Here is a 22,633-nt window from a genome sequence, read left to right as displayed (position 1 = left end):
CAAGGCCATGTGGCTCCAGCATCTGTCCTCTTATCAGACTTTGGGCTGCCTGCCCTGCACTGGACCCTCCACTATTGCTTCCTCCTCCCTTCCGGGGGGAAGTCCACCTGAGAGGGAGCTTCTGCCCTTTCCAGGACAGAAGGGCAGGAGCCATCCCAGAGTGTGTGGGAGGGGAGGGACAGGCCTGGCCCTTTGGCACAGTCCATCACACCCTGGGCAGGGGGCTTTTCTGGAGAGAGAAACTTAGAAAAATAGAACTGGGATCAAGACCACGGGAAGAGAGTTCTGGGACCCAAGGACACCCACTGCTAGGTCTGAGTGGGAGCAGGGATGGACCACCATTTGCAGACATCAGAGAGGCTGGGTGAAGGAAGGCGACGCATGGAGGTCAAGAATGGGACCGGTGCCTGGAAGCTCAAGTAGGCAGATTTCCGGGAACTTGAACTAGCTCAGGCTAAGAGAGCCTCTTGACCCTACAAGTCTATCCTGCAGCTCTTCCTGCCCCTACAGTGGCCTTTTTTCCCAGGTAGATAGCTTCCTGTAGTGGCCTGCAGCCAAGTCCTGCATGCTGCTCGAGTCCCAACTCTGCTATTTTACTACCTGTGTGACCTGGGTAAGTTGGTGACCTCTCTGAACCTGTCTTTCCTCTGGAAAAGAGATGTGCTAAAACTTCTCCCACAGGACTTTGAGTCTACCATGAGGTAAAACATGCAGAATGCTTAGGCTGGTGCCTGGCATATGGTGAATGTTCAATAAATGGCAGCCAGAGTTTAGAGAAGAGAGGGGAAGGGGTGTGGGGGAGAGGCAATAGTGAGGATTTCCCTTTCATCGGCCAGGTGAGGCCCCAGGAAGACAACAGGTGCCCCACCTGGATGTGGGCAGAGGCTTTGAGGTTGCTGGCTGGGGACTGGGGTCCATGGAGAAAGTGGGCATGAACTGGGGGTGGGGGAGGTGGGGCAGCTTTGTCTCTGCCAGTTAATTAAATCCAGAATGCTAACAAGCTTTCAAAACAAAATGCGACTCAAGTACTCTTTGGATGGGATGTAATAAAATGGTTCTATCTGAAATTGCAAACGGCTTTGTTGCTGCAAACAAAGGCTCAGTTCTTTGTGCCTCTCTGGAGCGGAGGCCCAAAAGTACAAGGGTGAAAAGGGTCAATGAAACTCTGGGAGTGCACCTCTGCCACAGCTGCCCACGCAAAGAACTGAAAGAACCCACAGGTTCTGGGGCAATTGAGTACCAGAGGCCCCCAGTGCCTGAGACTTGAGCACAAATGCATGGAGAGGATAGGAAGACTTTAGATAGCACCTTGCTCTACCCGCACATTTCACAGACGAGGAAACTGAGGTCCAGAGAGTAAGAGGCAGAACAAGGATTGATTAGTCTTTGACTCTCTGGTTCAGCTTTTTTCATTACTAAGTTAGCACGGAGTCTGTGAGTGTCTGGAAGATCTGAGACCTGAGGTCCTGTGGCAGTGGGAGCTGGGTCCTAGCCCTCAGAGAGCTGAGGAGATAGCTCAGTTGGTACAGTGTTGCTTTGCAAGCACAAGGCCCTGGGTTCAAATCCCCAGCACCACAAAAAAAAAAAAAAAAAAAAAAAAATGCCCTCAGAGTTCTAGGAAAGTACAGGTGACATCAGGGGAGCAAAAGCAGCCCAAGATGTCCCTGTGACAGTAGTACCAACAAATTCCAGGTGTCCAGAAGTTGTCACCATCAAATGGCTCTTGGTAACCCAGGAGACTCACAATGCACTTGCAAGGCATCGAGAGGCCTGAGTGCTCTTCTATTAAGTTGAGTGTCCCTGGGCATCTCACTGCTTCTACCAGGACTTCTATAAATTCAAAGAGTTGGTCTTCAGGAGGTTTTCCAGCTCTAAATGTCAACTGCCACTTCACAAAAATCTGCATCCCTTGATTTCGTTAATTCAATGGCTTCCTTTTGTTCTTAGGATAAAGACCAAAATCTTGCCATGGCCAAAAAGAATGAACTAGGATGCTCTGGTTCCCGTTTATCTCCCCAGACTCCTCCACAACTCCTTCTTCCAGGTTGTCTCTGCTCTAGCTTCTTCCAGATCCTCTGCTGGAACTTATTTGAAACCAGTGGTTCTGTTCCAGGGTGCAAACATCAAAGAAATTGTCATATGGTTCCTAAATGAGTATGTAAACCTGCAGTGGAGGCATCTGCAGGCCCATTGCTAGAGGAGCTGGTAAGCGAGGAGTCCAGGGACATACTGTGGAGCACTTGCAGCCCTTAGGAGCAAAGGATCAAAGTGCCTATGGCACCATGGAAGGAGCTTAGGGGCACTCAGTACTAAGTGACAGCAATGAGATTTCACACCAGGCACATGCTCTTCAATTTGCGAGGGAATAATGATGGGCTTCCAGCCCACTAAACCCATTGTAAGTTGCAAACATGGAAAGTAGAAATGAATTTAATAAATCTAATCTACTAAACATCAAGCTTAGCAACACAGCAGACTCTTGGTTGTTTATTCTTGTGATCTTGTGGCTGCCTGGGAGCTGTGGCCTGCCACCACCACCCAGCATTGCATCATAACAAGTATCACACTGCGTATTGCTAGCACAGGTCAAGATCCAAATTCAAAAATGTGAAGTTTCGTTTCTACTGAATGCATATTGCTTTTGCCTCACTTCAGGTCAAAAAAACTGTAAGTCCAATCATTGTTAAGTCAGGGACCCTGTGTACAGTACACGCACTTAAAAATACAGGACACAAAACATTGCCACCCATCCTGTAAGGGGACAGAGAAACACAATGCACATTCGACACACTTGAAGTATGCAGAGAAGGGCATAGCGGTGGCAGATAAACAGAATAAATAAATGAGGGAAGCCCGAGCAGGGCCTCGTGTGGATGCTGGCCCTGTGGAAGATGCACCGAGGGCCACACACTGAAGACTATGGCCAACAATGCTCTGAAAAACTCTCAATAAACCCCTCCTCCTTCCCCAGGGAAACCTGAAACAAAGCCAGTGAGTTGGAAGTTGGGCCAATGTCCAAAGTGAAAGAAAGAACAGAAGCTGAGGGCCTTTCATCCTATCTGCATTAGGAACTGGGAGAGCTGGAGAGAGGCCCAGGCTGCTTGGGAATCAACACCCCCGGAAGGGGAAACACTCATGGATTTAGCTGCAGTACAGCCAGCTGTCAAGGAGCCCCTGAATCTCCTCTTCCCTGAACTGGTTCACCAACATGCCCTCTGAGTCATTCTGTGTCTCTCTACAGGGAGAGGGAATTCCCAGTCTTGATGGCTAACCCCACAGATGCCCCCATAGGATTACCTAGCATCCAATAAGATCCTGGGGTTGGGTTGGTCCCAGGTTTTAGGGCTTCCAACAGAGCAACCCAACCCAAAGGGAGGTGACTTACCCCAGAGGGAACCCTCCCTACAAGCTACCACTTTGGCTTGGTGAAAATTAATTAGTATTTTGGAGTGGCCAATCTTTTTTTAAAAAAAATAATTTTAGAAAATGGTATTTCTTTTTTGTATTTTTCTCTTTGTGGGTGGTCTTTCCCCCCATAGACCATTATGTATATAGGCATATCCTAAAAATATGTCTCTTTAGGTCATAGGGATTCAACTTTTAAGCAATATGGTACCCAGCCTTCAAGGTGGCCCTAATGATCCCTACCTCCTGGTGTTCACAGCCCTTGTGCAGCCTCTCCAACATGGTACCCAGGTTAGTCTGCATGACCAGAACACACAATAGAAGTGAAGGAATGTCACTTCTAAGATTAGGGTAGAAGAGACTGACCTCTGTCTTAGACCCTCACATGCTCTCTTGAATCACTCCGGAGGAACAGTTGTCTCATTGGGTGGTCACTCAAGCAGCTTAGGGAAGGGCCTGTTTGGAGAGGAACTTAGACCTTTGATCAGCTGGCTTTAAGGAACTGCAGCATCCTAACAATCCATGAGTGAGCTTGGAAGAGGATGTTCACTCCCAGATAAGTTTTGGGATTACTAGAGCAATCGTCCACTACCTGAGATATTGTAAGAGACTGAGTCAGAATCACATGGCTAAGCCTTTCCTTCCTGACTTAGGAACTGTGTGAGATAATAAATATTATTTTAAGCTGCAAAGTTTTAGGGTAATTTGCTGTGCAGCAAAATATAACTAACAAACAGTTTTATGTCTTTCTTTGGCTAATGTGAATTTTCCTACCAGGTGGACTCCTGTTGGAGAGAGGCAGGCCTAAGAGGCTGGGTGTGGCCATGATTGGCCTTGCAGCTGGATGCCAGGATCAACTGGATAGGCCGCTCAGATTGGCAGAGGGAGGCACTGGGCTGGGTGGAGGACAGAAGCACAATTCCAAATGGTCTTGTCTGTGATGGAGAAATGGTCTGTCTTAAGCTAGGGGATGTTCAACATGGATGTGGGCAAAAAGATCATCTTTTAAAAGGTCTAACACTCACAGTTAGTCAAGGCCCAAGTGGGGTTGACAGAAGTTCAGAGATGTATAGTGATTTGTGCAAGATTCCAAACTTAAAAGGGACAGAACCGTGGGCTGGGGATATAGCTCAGTTGGTAGAGTGCTGGGTTCAATCCCCAGCACTGCAAAAAAAAAAAAAAAAAAAAAAAAAAAAAAAAGGGACAGAACCTAAATCAATTCATAGCAGGCCTCCTAAATCCAACAATTAAAAACCATAAAAAATGACATGTGAAAAGACTTCATGGTCTACAAACCCCCATTCACATGCATCATCTCACTGAATTCTCACAACTGCCACAAAAAGACAGCTTTCCCCATTTCTCCAGAGAGATGTCTGATGGGAAGGCTGGAGAAGTACAGAGTACAGGGCTTTCCGAAACCCACTTGTGAGAAATGACGTCCAGGCCTGGACCCTTGAAATCTGATGTCCAATACCAGGACAGAGTCACTTGGCACTGTCATTACACCAGGATGATGGCTCCTGTCCTGGCCTCATGCTCTGAAGGGCCCTGCTTCAATCCTCCACCAGGCATCCTCCACACACGTGAGGAGTCCGTGGAGACAGGAGGACATTCCCGCCTTTAGACCACATTCTGAGAATTCCAACCCCTCAAATTCCCTGCCCACACTTTCCTGAACCTGATTTCAGGAACAGAGGCCCCTTTTTCCAAGGTCTTTGTGAGGGTACTCCACACTGCTGTGTGCATCCCCAGGCTGCTAAGCTGACTGCCTGCAGAAGGTGTATTTGGAACTCAGTTGTGTGAGTCGGGGTTCCTAACCTAAGGAGGAGATTAACCTGCCCTTAAATGCTTTTTTGGGAAAGGAGAGGGGAAGTACACTGGATTGAACCCAGCAGCACTTTACTACTGAACTACATCCTCAGCCCTTTTTAATTTTTTTTTTTTTTTCAGACAAGGTCTAAGTTGCTTAGGACCTCACCAAGTTGCTGAGACTGGCCTTGAACTTGTGATCCTTCTGCCTCAGTCTTCTGAGTTGCTGGATTATAGGTGTGTAACCACACCTGACCCAGCTCTTAAAAGCTTGACAGGTTTCTAAAGACATGAATTGGGACCTACCCATCCTCTCGGCCACTTCTTTCAGTAAGCCCTCCCTGGCTCACTAAACTAGGTCTGCATTATTGCTGCAGCCTTCCATGACATCCTGTATTCTTTGAGAGCTTGTGGGCAACATACCTGATTGCTTCTCTGTATCACCAGTGCCTGGCAAGCACTGGCCCTCGAGTGGATGGTTAATAAATTTGAGTTCCTAAAAGAGTCTCAGGTTGTCTTTTCAATTGCCCCTCTTGGTTTCTGGTGTAAAACCTCGTCAATGGCAAGGTGGAATGACTGAGAAAGCTATGACCTGAACCTTCCTGCTGCTCAGAGGAACTCGCTGTGGGATCAGGAGAGCAAAGCTTTCCTCCTTCCAGGTCTCCATTTACTTCATAAAGTGGCAGCCGGGATGGGATGGAGGTCTCTTGCTGAGATCTAGACCTCATCCTTGACCTCAGAGGAGGGTCCTCTTGATATTCATGATGATACAGACAGAGCACTGTGCTGAGGGCTGGCTCACTAAACTAGGTCTGTTTAGTGACACCAGGATTTAGGGTGGAGAATGGGGCCCAGAGTCATCAACCCAAGAGAGCAGCTGTTTCTACCAAGAAAGGCAATGTCCTACTCAGGCCTTCAGCATATACTCAAAACCTTGTATAAACCCAACTGATCATGACTCACATCTCAGAAAACGACCCCAGCCATCTTCCAGCTGTAAGGGGGCTCTGGGAGTACCTTGCTCTCAAGAGCAGGGTTGTCTTTAGACCTGGGTCCTGCATACACTCTTCTCTGGCAATGTCACTCCCTATAGTGAGAAGTCCAGGAGATGTGTCCACCTGGAGTCTGTGACCACCTGGTGTTTGTATCCTCTTTCTAGGCTGTACTACCAGGATTCCAGAATTCCCTGATCAAATGACCTGATGCTTGCATGGGTCTTTCCCTAACATCTTTCTGAGGGTAGACACTGACTCCTGCTTCAGTGTTTTTAGATCTGTTGGATGGCCAAAGGGCAGCTATTGGGGTGGGTTGGGACCATACCTTAACACATAGATGGAGATGCCCATATGCATGCAAAGGCCTTTGCAGTGCAGCATCGAGCACCACTAGGGATCTTGTGTTTTTATCTGGCCTCAGTCCCTGCAAACGTTAGGAGCCAGCCTGTTCTGAGTCTGTCCGCTGCAGGCACTGAAAACAAGACTTGATGATGTTGTTCCATTCATGTCCTGGCCATGGCTGGCACCTCCCATTATCTACCACCTCCTCCTCTGGATCCCCAAGAAAGCTGATGGGTCCCAGGTTAGGTCCATAATGACTCTGGTTGGGGGAAGGAGCAGAGGCCCCTGCGTCAGTGGTGTTGCTTGCTTGCTTGCCAATGCGAACACCTACACACAGAAGAGGGGGAGTGTGAGTCTGAATGTACCCATGTGTTTGGGTGACTGCGAGTGAGGAAAGTGAGCAAGCAAGGGAGAGTGAGAGAAGAAAAGGAAGGCGACCATGCGAAAAGAGTGTGTATGTGAGGGAGAAGAAAAATGCAAGTGCGTGCAGGTGTACTGGGTGCAGAAGGCAACCCTGGTCACACCAAGTGCCTGCAACAGTACCTGGAAAACTTGTAGGATCAGGGTCTGGGAAAAGACAGAATGCACAGGAGGGGAAGGTGCCTTCTGATCTTCATGCATGTGGGTGAGACGGGGGTGTGGGGATGCGGTTATGGGGGAGAGAGAAAGGGAGACTTAACATTGGAATGAGAGCTAGCACAGCGAGCTGTCCATCGCAGGAAGCAGGCCAGGTGGAAGCAGGTAGATGGGGCGGTGGCTGAGGGAGCGTGTAAGAAGAGGAAGCCATGCAGGTGTGTGTCCTTTGGAAGTGCATGTCCACCCCCACAGGGCTCTGTGAGGCAGAGGCAGGACACGTGCCTGGATGACTGTGCGTGGGTATGTGCCACATGTGCACGTGAGCATGCGGCTGTGTCAGTGAGAGCAAACGTGAGTGTGTGGCCCGGGAGAGCGAGAGCCAGCGAGCCCGCCCTGCAGCAGCCCTGGGCTGTCTGGGGTGCTGGCGAGGCCTGAAGAGGTTTCCACTCAATTGGAGAGGATTATATGACCTGCCTGATGCTGGCTCAGGTCTGGGTGACCGTGGCTGGGAATGCTGGCCCCGTTGGCTCTGCCCGGAGGTGTGTGTGGGAATGAATGAGTCACACAGGCGTGGCTGGCCCTCGATCTGCCTGCGTCTTACCCAGCAGAGAAGATGGGGGGAGGGGGAGAGAGCACTCAAGGGCTGTATCTTATACCATCATTATGCAATTGCGTGCTGCATCCATGGATTTTTCTGAGGGTCCAGCACCTCAACTCTCTTGGCCTATGTACCTCCAATCCATTTGTATCCAAGATGCAGTTTAGATCAGTGGCTCTGTCTCACAAACATTTGTGGCAGTCTGCTCCATACCAGGTTTGGGTCCATGAATTTACAATGTAAACCACCCCCAGATCCTTCCCATCCTGTCTTCCTGGCTTTAATTTTCTCTACAGCCCTTATGGCTATTTATCATATTACCTATTTTACTCTTTGTCCATCTTTTCCCTTAATAGCAAATGCCTATACAATATTTGCTATGTGCCAGGCCCTGTTCTAAGCTCTCTATTAATTCATTGATTCTCTAACAATTCTCGACAGTAGTGATTATTATTCTTTTTTGCAGATGGAAGGGCCTGAGAGGGGAAGTAGCTTATTCAGGATCATCCTCCTCATAAGTGACGGAGCCAAGCCTGGGTCTGGAGTTCTGGTCTTACATGGCACATAATGCTGTCCTGTGAGGTGGGGAATTTTCTGTTTGACTCATTGTTGAATTTCCAGTGGTTAGAATAGTGCCTGGCACATGTAGGTGCTCAATTAACAGTGAAGGAAAAAATGAGTGAAGCAATTCTGGACACAGAAGACACAGAGATGAAAGAGGTGCTTGTCTTCGAAGAGCTCACAGTCCCACAGAGGAGAAAGATGAATAATTATTGCAATAGCATGTCAGGATAGCACCATGGGAGTCTAGGGAGATATAAAACTTACCTGGACCCTGGCACAGGACTTTCCAGAGGAAGGACATAGAAAGGGACAGGCACAGTGATACTGCCTACCTCCTCCAAACTCCTCCCTAGGGACAAACATATCTTAACTCTTTCTGCCTCACAGTCTACAGGGTGCCTGAAGGTGACAGAAGTTCTCTGGGGACAATGGAGGCAGAACAGGTATTGGTCAGTACACAGCCTGTGGAGAGACTGCCTGGACTGAATCTTCCCTCTACAAAACACCAGCTAAGTGACCTTGGACAGGCTGCCCAACTCCCTGACCTTGGTACCCTCATCTGTCTGACTGGGGTAGCAAATGATACCAGCTTCCTGGGCCCTGCAAGAGGCAGGCAATGAGCTAGCATCAGTGGAGGTGACTAATATTCCTCTTCCATTCTACATTGTTTCCTGGCTTTGGGGGAGGAAATCGAGAGAGTTGGAATTAAACATATCGTGCTTATTACTATAACTTCTCTGTGATGGAGTCATTCCATTTTTCCAGGAGTGGCTCAAGGCCAAACTTACCCATGAACCTTTGTTAGGACAGGGACTATGTCTGTTTGATCTACCATTATATCCCTGATAACTAGTATAATGCCTGAGACATAGATAAGTATTTGTTGAATGAATGAATGATTAATTTATTCTCCCAGGACCTCTGTGAGGATAAATATTCATGTCGCTGTTGTTTCCATTTACAGATGAAGGACTGGAGGCTCAGCAAGGTTAAGTGACTTGTCCATGAACACACAGCCTGTAAACAGGACAGTCAGACTCAAATGCCAAAGCCCCTGCTCTTTCCTCCACACCACACTACTCTCTGGACTCCTATACATCATGTCCCACTTTCTGTGGACTTTTTCCTAGCCAGAGGGGCCATCCCTGATTGTAGAATCATCTTTGAATTCTATGACTCATATATGAATCACAGAACTGTTTAATAGTTGAAAGGGACTTTTGATGTCATCTAGACCTCCCACCCACTGTGGAAATTTCCTCTCCAATGCTGTCTTAATACTTGAATGCCTCCAGTGATGGAACACTCATTTTTTTCTTGGAATTATCAAGTTCTGTGACTGGATCACTTTTAGGGACAGAAAATAAGTTCTGTATCCCTTGGGTCAACAGGCCTCTCTCTCATTTCTCTGTGCTGGGCTTGCGTCATCCTCCTAGAGCACACAGAATGGATCTGATGCCCCCTCCACGTGGCGACCTCAGATACTGAGACATCCCTTCAGGGAACTCTTTTCTTCAAGCTAGCTGTTCTGGCCTCCACAACTCTTCCTGGGAGATTTCTGACCTTGACCAGTTCAATGGTCTGTCCAAAGTGAGCAATGGCTCCCCTACTGGACAACGGGTGAACTGCATCAAAGGGCTCATTAGGCAGGATGGCTGAGGCCCTTTGCTCAGAGCCTGGGCACCAACCCTGGTGTAAATAAAATAACTGCCTTTCTTTTCTTTTTAAAGAGTCACTGCTTTAGTGTCATATCTAGTTGTTTGCAACATCTAAGAGAGTGTCACCTGGAAACTCCATTCTAAGTTTCCTTAACAACATGAGGTTTCTGACAAGCTGCTGTTTGGGACTTCAGAGTTAGAGTTATTTAAATTTTTTTTTATTTAACCAAACTTTTGGGAAGAGAGATATAAAAATGTATGCTTTGTTATAGGATTACGATGATTTTCTTTTCTTTCTTTTCCACTTGTGTTTATTTTCTAATATTGCTACAATGAACATTTGTTACAAGGAAAAAAAATTATAAAAAGGAGGAAAAATGCACTTAAAAATTCTCTCCTTGCCCCCTCCCTGTATTCTTTCCAAGACTGTCCATCACGACTGTGTATGTGGTCTCCAACTGGTAGGGCATGCTGCCACCCTGTGGGCAGCAGTGCCTGGGCAACATGTCCTGGTGACTGCAATGGCTGGGGGTCAGACAGCCAGGCTCCCACCAATGTGGTCAGCTGGACTCCAGCAGCACAGGTCCACACTGCCAGCACCGCTTCCCAGCAGGGCTGCCAGGCTGTTCTCCACGTAGCCAGCCCCACCCTTGGCTCAGGTCACATGCAGGTCGTTTTTCTTACTCTTACCTCTTGAAGTTTGCCCAACACATCACTGGTCAGCAGACATGTCCTTCTCAGCCCTCGGGTCCCCAGCCCTTCACCTTTCTCTCTACCTCTCTAGCTGCCCTCTCTTCCTGCCTGCCTAGAGCAGCTCCAAATGATAGCAGGTCAGGAAGACAACAGGGATGAGGAAACTCCCCATTTAAATGAAGACCCTGGAGCACTGTGCCGTTCCTCTGGAGTTAGATCACAGCTAAACAGACTTTACTCCAGCCCCAGTGTTGGGGGTGGGGAGCTCTCCCTGCTGGGAGCCCTGGGGGCACCTGGATGCTGGGGAGACTCACCCGGCAGCCTCTCACTGCAGCACATGTCCAGGGCCCCTCCCTCGGAGTCATCAGCAGCGTGGCTCTCTCTCTCACTCCTGCAGGAGGATGAAAAATGTGAGACGAGGAAGTTGAGCCTGGATCAGGACACTGAGCAAAGATAAAGACTCCTCCTGCACTCTGTCCCTTTGAGGAGTTCCACCTCATCAGGGGGACTGGAGGAAAAGACCAACCTATCAAATGGGTCAGAGGTGGGAGCAGAATTTTGCAGGTGTCTCCCATGTAGGATCATCATCATCATCATCACCATCACCATCCTCCCTACCATGGAGAGATTATTTTACAAACCATTTTACAAATTTTATCACATGGAGTCCTTACCATGACTCCATGAATCAGGAATCATTAAACAAGTTCAGAGGTTAAGCAACTTGCCTGGGATCACAGAACTCATTGGAGTAGAGAAGGGTTTGAAATCACGGATTCCAAGCTTATGTTCTTATTGCTGTGTGGTTCTGCTTCCCAAATCCTGTGGTTTTGAACTAGAGGTGAGCAAGAAGAGGATCTGGTAACACACAGTCCTGTGTCCAGCTCCTCAAGATGTGCAAGAGCCCTAGGCCTCCGGCAATGGAAAGTGGAGGCAGAGTTCTCCAGAAAGAGCTAGAAACAGGAGTGATGTATGTATTTTTCATCTTCTAAATGTTCTCTTTCTGAAATCAGAAAATGCTCTTTCTAGCTTGTCAAGGTACCTTATAGGATTGTCCTAGTCTAACTTTCCTCCTTTACCCAGGAAGCTGGAAAAAGATGTTGGAGATCAGTTAGACCCATGCAGGGGATTCAGAGCTGACATACCTGGAAGGGCATCCACGGGGATCCAGGGGTCCCCTACTCTTGCAACAGCCTGAAATGCAGGGGAGAACTCCAATGGTCCTGTCTGCCCTTCAGATCTCTGGCCCGTGGCACGTATGGGTTGATCGAGGTTGGACACACAAACCACGGTGACTTCACCAGAACCTATCTCTTGCACAGCTGAACTGTATTCTGGAGGCCTGGAGCCTGCAGCTGCTGGTGCTGAATCATGGTAGGGGTGATCCCTTGTAGAAAAGGGCTGTAAACATTTGCTGCCAAGGGCCCCAGAGCTGCTTCCTGTGCTAAGTCTTGATTGAACAACATAGTCATCAAGACCATGAGATACCCCAGCATCCTTCCAATAAGCCATCACCTTCTGGCTAAGCCAGAGGGATTTGTTTTCTGAAATTGACAACTAAAAAAAATCTTGAATGCAGACACACTAGCTCATTGTTCCTAAGAAGCCCAGGAAGTCATCTGTCTCCCTGCCCACCTGACAGGCAATCCTGCCTCTCACTGGCCCTGGGGACTGTTTCAGGCCCAACTGCAGATTTTAAATAATTAAGGGCAAACATGTCAGGTTAAGGGTGTCTCTTCACATTTTGATATTTTCTTCTCTCAACCAGCATTATGCTGTTTATTTTTTTCCCTCACTCCATTTGGCAGAGATTCTGGATCCCAGGGCCCACTGTTCCTGTAGAGATAGGCTAATGCTTAATGTAGAGGCTCTCTTTCTTTGATGGTCTCCAGCATCCACTGAGGTTGGTCTCCAAAACCTTCTCCACATGGCTCCAATGCACATGGCCTATGGAGGTTGCCCACTTCACACCCTGCACCACTGAATGGGGCAGGCTTGAGCTAGAATCAGTTCCCCCAAACTGAAATTTGTCACAAAACCTTCCTTGAAAAATAATATGTTCATGGCATCCTCTTGCACTTAGAACAAAGATAAACAATCTTTGGCCCAGTTCACTAGCTCTTGTGTGATCTGGCCTCCAACTCTTTTTTGGGGGGTGTGTGTGTGCCAGGAATTGAACTCAAGGGCACTCAACCACTGAGTCACATCCCCAGCCCTATTTTGTATTTTATTTAGAGCTAGGGTCTCACTGAGTTGCTTAGCACCTTGCTTTTGCTGAGGTTGGCTTTGAACTCATGACCCTCCTGCCTCGGCCTCCTGAGCCATGTACCACTGTGCACCACTGTGCCCAGTTTATCCTCCAACTTTATTGCATGTTGTTCTGCCCCCGCCTCCAACATCTACACTGCAGCCACCCGGACAGTGTTCTGCCTTCACAGTTTTTTGCACATGCTTTTCTCTGCCTGAAGAGCTCCTCCAGTTCTCCTTCCCAGTATTTTTTACTTATAGTACTTGACACAGTTGGGAATTCATTTACTTTATGCCATTATTTGATTGACACTAGTCTCAGTCACTAGACTGTGAGCTACCTGGTCAGGGACTGTCATTGTGGTTTATTTACTATTGTATCTTTGAAGCCAAGCACAGTGCCTGGCTCATAGTAGGACATTCAAGTTTTCCCTGACATTCTTAAGAAACCTCAAAATAGCCATTGTCTGAGCTACTCTGCAGGCACACCCTTGTTAAGCCACTTGGAACCCTCCCCCACAGCTGCTGTCCAGCGCAGTTAGGGAAGCACAGTCTGGAATGGTTCTCACTTCACAGAGGAGGAAACTGAGGCAGAGAACAGAGGTCTAACTTGTACAAGTTATGAACTGAGGTGGTGGCTGTGGGGATTGGGCTGGAGAACTCTACCTGCAACTTGCCAATCCTGAGCTTGTTTTCTTTACCCCTAGGAGCACCCTAGCTGGAGCGTGGCCCATGAGGGCTGACCCATGATGAGAGGTAGAAAGTCACCAGGGTATCCTCTGGAAGGGGACCCAGGTGTGACTCACACCTGCTTTCACACCTTAAGCCTACCAGGCCTCCAGCCGCATTCAGAATAGTTCAGTACTGCCTGTTTGCAGCGGACTCTATAAATAAGCTTCCTAGAAAATGACTAATTTCATAATCAGAAAAGCAGAAAGAGTAGCACTTCCCAACTGCAGGGGAAAAATGGAACAAGAGCCTGCTGCTCTGTCTGCTCTGTGGTCGAACATTCCAGGAACCCCCCAGGGCAAAGCTGCACGTCTGGCCTGCTTAGGGGAAGGGTTAGAAAGATTTCAAAAAGAGATGGCCCATGTAAGCTGGATGGAGAAGCCCAGTCTCTGGGCACTGCCCTCCTCCCTGCCCACCAGGAGCAGAAATAGCTGCTTATAATGGATTGCTATAGGCTCTTTCTCTCTCCTCATCCATTTCTATCGGCCAGGTGACAGGAGCAGAAAACTGTCCTGTATCAACAGGCAGCAACTTGCTGGGCTGGCTCCCCGCTGATGCTTTTAGAACCAGAGAACCCCAGAGATGGAGGTACTCATTTGACAAGCATCTGTTGAACACCTCCTGCAGTCAGGGTCCAGAGCTGTCCCAGGACTACAATACTGAACAAGCCATGCCACTGCTTACCAGCTCATCTTTTCAAGGAGAGAGATAAGCAAACATGACTGCACTGTGATGCCTGCTTTAGTTGATTTAGTACACACGGGAAGGCTCAGGTGGGTTTATGATGAGGGAGCAGGGAGAGAGGAAGTCTTCTCCAAGGGCCAGAAAGGAGTTGATTCTTCAAGGATGTTTTTAGGTGAATGATGGACTGGGAGGAAAAAGACTTTTGGAACAGTGCAAATAGTGAGTATGGTTTGGAGGCCCAAGATTCATGGAAACTTTGGCACTAATGGGAAGTCAGCTGATTGGTGGGATGCAGAATCAGCTGGCGCCCAGTCCTCAGTAGAGGCACACGAGCAAGAAACAGGCTAGATATGAGGAACCCCGGGGGAGGGGGGGCAACCCTCTTCCACTTGACTGTGAGGCTTCCTGGCACTGAGAGGGGGCAGAGGCTCACTGTGCCTGCACTGGGGTGCCGAGGTCTGTGACAGGAAGTTAGCATATGTTTGAAGAATGGATGTTAGACTCAGCTGGTGGCATCTTATCTGATCACAAACTACCCTAATTTTAATGGTGATAAAAATCACAAAATATTCACCACTTAAAGTAATGTAGTTAATGGTAGCATTTACTACATTTATAATATTGTTGCAACCACCATCATTATCTAGTTCCAGAATATTTTTATCAACCCCAAAGGGAACCCCATGTACTCATTAAGGAGTCATTTCCTATTTTCCCTTCCCTCAGCCCCTTGAAGCCACTAATTTGCTTCTTATGACTTGCCTATCCATGATATTTCATACAATTGAAAGTATTTTGTTTGTTTTCTTTCATTTGGCGGAATGGTTTGTAGGTTCATACAAGTTAGTAGTACGTGTCAGTAGTTCATTCCTTCTTGTGGTTGGATAATTTTCCACTGTTCATTTGTTCATTTGTCAGCTGATGGACATGCAGGCTGTTTTAGCTCTGGGCTATTGTGAATAGTGCTGCTATGAACCAAACTACACTTTCCCATTGTATTTCCAACAGGCTTAAGACTTTGGGCAATCCTTTCCTTGCCTTGGCCCTGAGTTCTCATCTATAAAATAAGGTGGTCAGACACTAAGCCCCTTGCAACTTGATTGCCAGCACCTTCATCTGTTCCTTTTTATCTGGAGGGAATGTTACTTATGGCTGTTCCACCAGTGCTGGGAGCTGGAGACCAGACGGGGCCACCCAACCCAACTTTCAGGAGGTTGCGGCTGCTGGGGGAGACACAAGAGCTGCTTTGGGCTGAAGTGTCTAGCACAGGCTGGACTTGGAAGGACTTGGGTACCTCCTCTGCCCGTGTGGTAGAATAGGGGTCAGTGGGTGCTGTTAGGAGGCTCCCTGGAATGGAAGCACTGTCCAGCCTGAATCTGCTTCTAGCATGGGTGACAAGTAAGGAGGAGCTAGGATACTGAAGTCAGGATTCCTGGGTGTGAGGCTGAGTCAACCCCAGGCAGATGATGTCTCTGCCTTGGACTCCATGCCCCCAGACCCCTCTGAACACCGGTGCATGGAGTGTTTACCAATCTCCTAAAGCTCCAAGTCCTCCAGACCTCTCTATTTGATGAATTGAACCTTTCCAGTCTCACTTCCAGGCCTTGGTTCATGCAGTTCCTCTGTGTACAATATCCTATTCATTCTCCTTGCCAAATCCTGCTTGTTCCCTAAAGCTCTTCTCAGGCATTTCCTCTTCCATGGAGCATTCTCTGATCTCTCAGAACAACCAAGCTCTCCTGCCTCTGGGCTCCCCACACACCTGGCTGACACTTCTGTTGTCTCTTATTTTGTTCTGCTGCTATAATTAGCTGTTTATGCACTGCCTCCTCCACTGGCTTTCCATGACTCCGGAAAATCCTCATCCCCTCCACCACCACTGCATCTCAGCCATTCAACACAGGTCCTGAGTCTATTAATGAACATGCTGAAGGTCAAATGCAGGCCAGTGGCAGGGTCTCAGGGTTGGGTGCTTTGGGGTCTCTGGGAGGGCAGACTCTAGCGAAGAGCTTTCCAAGCAAAAGAAGATGGCCAGATCATGGCCAGGAAAAGCCCATAATGCCATCCAGAATGTTCAGCATGCAGGAGCAGAGGCCATTCTGGTTCAATGGAGAGGAAATGATCAGGCTGATCACCTCATGCAAGTGAGTAACAAGTCATGCAGGTGGAGGAGGCTTGGCCTCCTCAGTGGGTGGGCTGTGGGGTGCCACACACACTCACCTAGCTCCCTCAAACTTCATTCCCAAGATGTCCAGATGGGGAAAGGTGCCATCTGAGGCCAGGGCAGGAAGTTTCTCAGCAAAAAGCAAACTGGAGATGTGAATGGAGGAAGAGAGGCCAACTTCAGAACATCCAGGTAGAAGAAATGGCAGCCCAGAGAAATGACTTGCCTCAGGTCACACAATATGCCAACAATTATTTTCAGGTAGTTCACAAAATTCTGAGATTTACCTCTCTCCTGTCTGGTACACTGCTTTCCCCTCGCCATAGGGAGGACCCTCAAACCAAAGCTTGGTTATCTGGTATTTCTGTGTTACATCCTCAAGCTTTCTAATAAATCTCTCTGCTGCCTAGGTTACTCAGTTAGTTTCTGTTGCTGGCAGCCAAAGAACCCAGAATGATATGTGCAGCAAACTTGGGGAACAGATAGGCTCCGAGCCCAGGACTCCCAATGCTTAGTTCACTGCTATTTCCATCCTTTCAAGCTGCCTACCCTCCTGTCCAATGTCCAGCCATCTGTCCCCATGTCTGAGCAGACTGCACACTTGGAGTGTTCTGGATCCCAAACACAGGGTCTGAGTGTTCTCTGGGTGGGATGGACCCAGATGAATGAATTCCCTTCCATCCCGACTCTGGTGGTAGATTCAGGGATTGAGACCATGAAAGGGAAAATGGAAAGGCGCTGGACTGGCTTAGCCTGCTAAGGGGCTCAGGCAACAGTTTTCTATGTTTTAAGTAAGTCTGATTCAGAGACTGACTGAATCTAATTCAGGATTCTTTTGTCCAACATGTGTTTACAAATACCTACTGTGTGCAGACCTATAAGCATCTCCTGGGGGATGCAGGTAAGAAGGTCAGGGCCAGGGGGCACGTCAGATGGGAGATGTGCGGTCAACCCCGGGAGCACTGATGAGGTTCCTAACGAAGCAGAGGAGTCACAGGGTTACAAGAGGAGTGGGAGTGAGTGACTGCAGCTAGTGTGTGTGAGGCGCATGGTGTCCAAGCAGAAAGAGGGCACAAAATGGGTCTGGAGTTGAGAGGAACTGGGACACATTTGAGGAATGTCAAACTTCACTTTGACAAGGCCAGTGTGGAGAGGGAGTATGGCCAAGGATAGGATCATTTGCTGAACCGCTCATTGGTGATGCTTTCCTTCCCGATTCCCTTGTTTCCAGAGAGTTAAGGCGGATGTTCTCTAGTGACCTTGGGGGGGGGGGGATTTGGCTGCAGGACCAAGGCCACATTCCTTGAGGAGCTCTCCTTCATTTTTTCGATGTCCTGTGGGTGCTGAAGCCCCTCGAGAGGAGTCTCCTGACCAGAACGGTGAGGGCGAGGGAGTGGAGGCCATGTCTGGGTCTAGAAAGGGACAGACTAGTGGGTTCCAAGATCAGTGCCTGATGTGTGTGACGGCCCTGGAGGGATCATCTGGGAATGGCTTTGAGGTGTGTGGAGAGGACCAGATCTTAGACTTGTGTTTCTGTGCCCCACAGAGGCACACCTCCCCAGGGCAGAGGCAGCAAACCCTGGAAAGTTCCTTCAGGCTGGAAGGGGAGGCATCTCAGCTCTAGTAAGTGTGTGGTTCCCTTGATGCATGGTGGTCATAGCATCAGGTAGAGTTCCCAGTAATGACTCAGATTGACTTTCCCAGCAGCCAGAGGTGATGGGGAGCTCTGGGTGCAGCCTCGTTACATTTAACGAATATGGGGAGCTGGGAAACCAGATGCAAGGCAGGTGTGAAGATCCAGGGAAGAGAGAGGGGTGTCCTGGCCTGGGCTTGCTGAACCACCTGCTCCAGTCCCTTGAGCTTTCAAATTAACTGCTTCTTCCTCATTCCCATGACCACAAAGCACAGTCCCCTGCCAAGATGCCATCATCTCTTTGTACCTCTCCTCAAAATCTAGTTCAGGCTTTAAGTTCCAACTGAATCCTCAACTCCCCCAGAAAGCTTTCCCTGGGGAAGATCTTTATTCCAGTCAAGCCGTGTGGCTTTCGGACAGTGTCTTCATCACTTTGGGCCTGAACTTTTTCTTATTTGTCAATAGGGCTGATGACATCTTCCACACAGGATTGAGGTGAGGTGTATCACAGAATGAGAGAAATGTGGAGGTGACTGTTATGGGGCCTGGTAAACAGTGGGTGTTCAGAGCTATGCAAATGACCAACAGAGGCATAGCAGAGAAGAACAATGAGGATGCTGGCGGGGAAAGTGAGTATGAACACACTGCACAAACTGCAAGGAAAGGGCCGGACCTAGCTTCTAGAAAGTGTGCCAGGCTCTGAATGTTGCCTACCTGCCTTGGCAGTCTTAGGATGAGTGAGGCATCTAAGGACCATGCATAGTTCTTGGGGACAACAGGAAGGAGTTTTCAAGCCTGCGCATGCCTGTGGTTTGGTCCAAAGATCTGGCATGAACTGAATTTACTGCTGCCCCTGTGCTTTGAGGAGGAAGCTGCAGAGAGGCATGACATGTCCCCATCCTGCAAAACCCTTACATTGGGTGTGATGGGGACAGCAGAGACACACAGAGGTTCTTTGCTGGTCTTGGTCAACATACTAGGATCTGAGCAGCAGGGGCCAGCTGTGTGGGCAGCATCCAGAGAAGTCAGGGAGCTCCAGGCTGAGGACAAAGCATTTTTCCTGACCCCATCTTTGGGTGGAGGGGCAAGAACCTCACTGTGTTCCAGCTCAGGCTCTGTGGATCTTCCCAGCCTCTTCCTGAGGCCACTGCTACTTGTTTTCAAAACCCACATTCCTTTTCTCTTGTGCTTGCTTGATGAGGATGGAAAGGAATTCGAGAAGGAAGAAAGAACAGAGTCAATCTCTGGGTCACTTGTTCAGGAACATTTTCCACAGCCCCCTGCCTGATAATAAGGGTGACAATGACGGAAGTATCAATAACAGAAAGAGCATCTGCCTCTGTGGAGCCCTTACCATGCAATGCTGCCACAGAGCGCCTTGCGCGTGTGATATTTGGTCCTTGCGACAACCCTAGGAGAAACATACTATTGTTACCTGCATTTTTCTAGGGGGCAAAATGGAGATTCAGAGAAGTGAAGGGACCTGCCCAATGCCACTCAGCTAGTTATTACAGGTCTGCCCACTACTGCCCATATTCCTAACCCCTCTTTTCTTCCACTTTCTAGCCTTTAGTGAAAATAGGAAGAGTGCCCAGGATAGCAGTTGCTATATGTTCTTTTAGAATACCCTCAACATCAATCCACTGAGTAGCATGTGATGGTGCTCATACGAAGAAACCAAGGTCTGCTGGGCTGACAGTGGGTAAGCTAGTGAAGGAGTCATAGGGAGACTCCAGTGCTTGCTGGCTGTGGGGAGTGGGGGTTGCCCAAGGGTCCTGAAGGTGCTCCCTGCTGTGCCTTCCTAGGAGCTGAATGACTGCAAGCCCAGCCTTGGACATGACTGTAGTTTTCCCCACTGAACTCCAGGAACTGCATCTCCAGGAACTGCCCTTGGGAGGCTGGCATGGTGGGAAGTGTGGGATGGTGGCAGCTGTGTTCCATCAATGGAGGGACAAATACATTCATTGGCCAAGGACTCACCAGCCCTGGGCTCTAGTCATGAGCTGGCTGTACTGTGTTACTATGGGCCAGTCATTTCCCCTGATCTGAATCTCAGTAGCCCCAAACAGAAATCGAAGGGGTTGAGTGAATGACAGGCCTTTAGCGGGCCTTTCCTCACATGACAGTCTTCAGTTCAGGGAGGCAGAGGGTGGAGAGGCAGTGCACCAGCAGAGGGCGCTCACAGCAGCAGGGAAACAAGGCCTTGGTCCATGAAGCCTAGGGAGAGGCTGCCCCAGCACCAAGCAGAGGGGAAGTTCCGCCCTGGTCACCTGTTGATGGAGGGTGTGTTCCTCCGAGATGATCTGGTGCTGCAGATGGACCTGATTATAAACTACGTGGTTCAGGATCCGAAAGGAAGATCGAAGAGTAGGACTTAGGTGTTCAAAGTTCATTTAATCTAACCCACAGCTCCCAAGACTGCTCCCTCTCTTTACACCCCCCCCCCACCCCAGGTATACAGTTTAATTTACAAGGAGAACACAGGCAGTCACAAATGTGAAAGTGTGATCACACCTCTCATAGGTGTGTTCTGGTATTTCCTTTTAGCTAGACACTGGCTCCTGTCTATAATGCCTTGGCATGTACTTCCTCTCCCTGAAGAACACCATCCCCCCGCCCCCCCCCCCCCCCGCATTTCCTATTTCCTTTCTCTACATGAAAAACTCTCCTTTGCCCTTTAAGACCCTGCTCAAATGTCACCTGCTGCAGAACCCTCCCTGACTCCCCCACAAGAGCTGGTTGCTCCCTTTTCTGTTCTCACCTCTCTGAATGGGGATTGTCTGCTGATGCCTGTGTCCCTACTCATGAAGGGTCTGTACCCAAGCCTGTGGTTTGTAATCACTGTGGCTTCCCAAAGTGAGGGCTCACTGTGAGCTGGATGCTACACCAAGCACTGAACTGGCATGATGTCACTGTTTCCCACTATAACCCTATGCAGTAAACAGTCATCCTCCTCCTTCCACACATGTGGAGCTGGGGCCAGGAGAGACTGAGTCATTTGTTCAAGGTCACACACTTGACACATTTGAGAGGACCAGACTTCAAACTCAGTTTGCTGCAGCTCCAGGCCCAGGCTTTGTTTAAACCTCTAGGTTTACAGCCTCTTGATGTGGACCTTCCGGTTTCCCATGCCTACTTTCTATCTGGCACCAGGAAAATGTTCAGTTATTATTTTCAAAAAGGTAAATGAAAAGTGGATAGGGTTTGAGCATTTACAGATGGCTCATTCAAAACACCACAAAAGTGGTGGGTTATGGCAGAGAACTGCTCAAGTATGAATCATGGCTCCCCTATTGGCTGGCTGATCTTGGGTGAGATATTTGACTTCCTTGTGCCTCAGTTTCTTCATCTGTGAAATGGGGATAACAGTATATGCCCTTTGGGCATTGTTTGAAAATTAAATGTATTTTGATTTTCACACAGCTTTGACTTGCAATATATGTAAAATGCTTAAAACAGGGCCCAGTATATTCCAAAGAATGTTAGTTATCAATTGGCATTTGCCAATGACTATGGTTTTAGTGCTTTCTCATGGCTGATTTTGATCTATGAATGTGAGAGGTTATGTTGCCAGTTTTGGGTGAGGGCAAGAATTTTGATCAATCTCTCTATGCCTCAGTTTCCTCATCTGTAAAATAGCCCAGTACTAGTAAATAACTCAATAAAACTCTAGTGAGTAAGCCTAATTCAGAAGAGCACAGAGCACATAATACACTATGTTAAGTGTTAGCCAATAGTTGTGTCCTTAAAAGAGTTTTAATTCAGTCTCAGTGTTGCTTGTCTGACTCTGGCTCTGGCCCAGACTCAGCACCTGGCCTTCTGCCTTCTGCTCTAACAGGTGGAGCCCCTGTCTACTATGAGGCCTTGTCTGCACTTGCAGCTCTCCCCTCCCTGCCTGAAACTAGACTTCAGACCTCACCTGTGTTGGGTGCACCCTGGTTACTCATTATTTTGTTTTTGGTCTCTACCCGCATCTGGTTTCACCCCTAGACTTCCCTGATGCCTTCCTTGGCCTGAACTGCCAAGTACTGCCTGTGCCTGGCTTTGGATCTTCTGCGATGTTTCCTTCTGTCATCTGCTCTGCACTTTATCACTTTCAAAGCTCTTTCCCAAGAGGGAAGTTTGAGGGGACATTTGAGGTCCAGGGCTAAGTCTACTCCTACCTGCAGCTAGGGAGCCCTCACTCCTGCCATACCCACTACCCACCGTGGGCTCTTGCTCCCCATCAGGACCTCTGTCCCCAGCCTCTGATGAATCCTCCCGTGGTGGTACTTGGTTCAGGCTGTGGCAGTACAGGCTGGGAAGATGCTGCCACCATAGGGTCTGATGGAATCAAACTAAGTCAGCAGCAAGGCCTGGGTTTGGAAACATCAGTTGAATCTGAGGCTTTTCTGCCAGGAGAAAGACTGGAGTGTGAACTAGGAAAAAAAAATGCAGGTAGGACCAGGAGACAAGGTACAAAAGCGTCTGACCTTCTGAATTCAAATTTAATAAATACAAGCTGCATCCCTACTATGTGCCACATGCTTTCTA

At 48.5% G+C, this 22,633-nt stretch overlaps 1 protein-coding gene across 6 annotated transcripts in view; it reads right to left on the bottom strand.

The window, feature by feature from the left end:
* PTPN5 (protein tyrosine phosphatase non-receptor type 5) overlaps positions 1-22,633 on the bottom strand; it is a 56,406-nt gene that overhangs the window by 23,213 nt on the left and 10,560 nt on the right. For all 6 annotated transcript variants that reach the window (XM_079101849.1, XM_079101847.1, XM_079101848.1 and 3 more), the window contains exon 2: positions 10,958-11,034. In XM_079101849.1, coding sequence (XP_078957975.1) covers positions 10,958-10,982 — 25 coding nt within the window. In that variant the 5' untranslated portion in view covers positions 10,983-11,034. The remainder of the gene's footprint in view (positions 1-10,957; positions 11,035-22,633) is intronic.

This window comes from Sciurus vulgaris (assembly GCF_902686455.1).
Source record: "Sciurus vulgaris genome assembly, chromosome: 11".
Taxonomy (NCBI): Eukaryota; Metazoa; Chordata; class Mammalia; order Rodentia; family Sciuridae; genus Sciurus; species Sciurus vulgaris.
The sequence above is the reverse complement of the archived record's forward strand: the minus strand, read 5'-3'. Positions and strand labels throughout refer to the sequence as shown.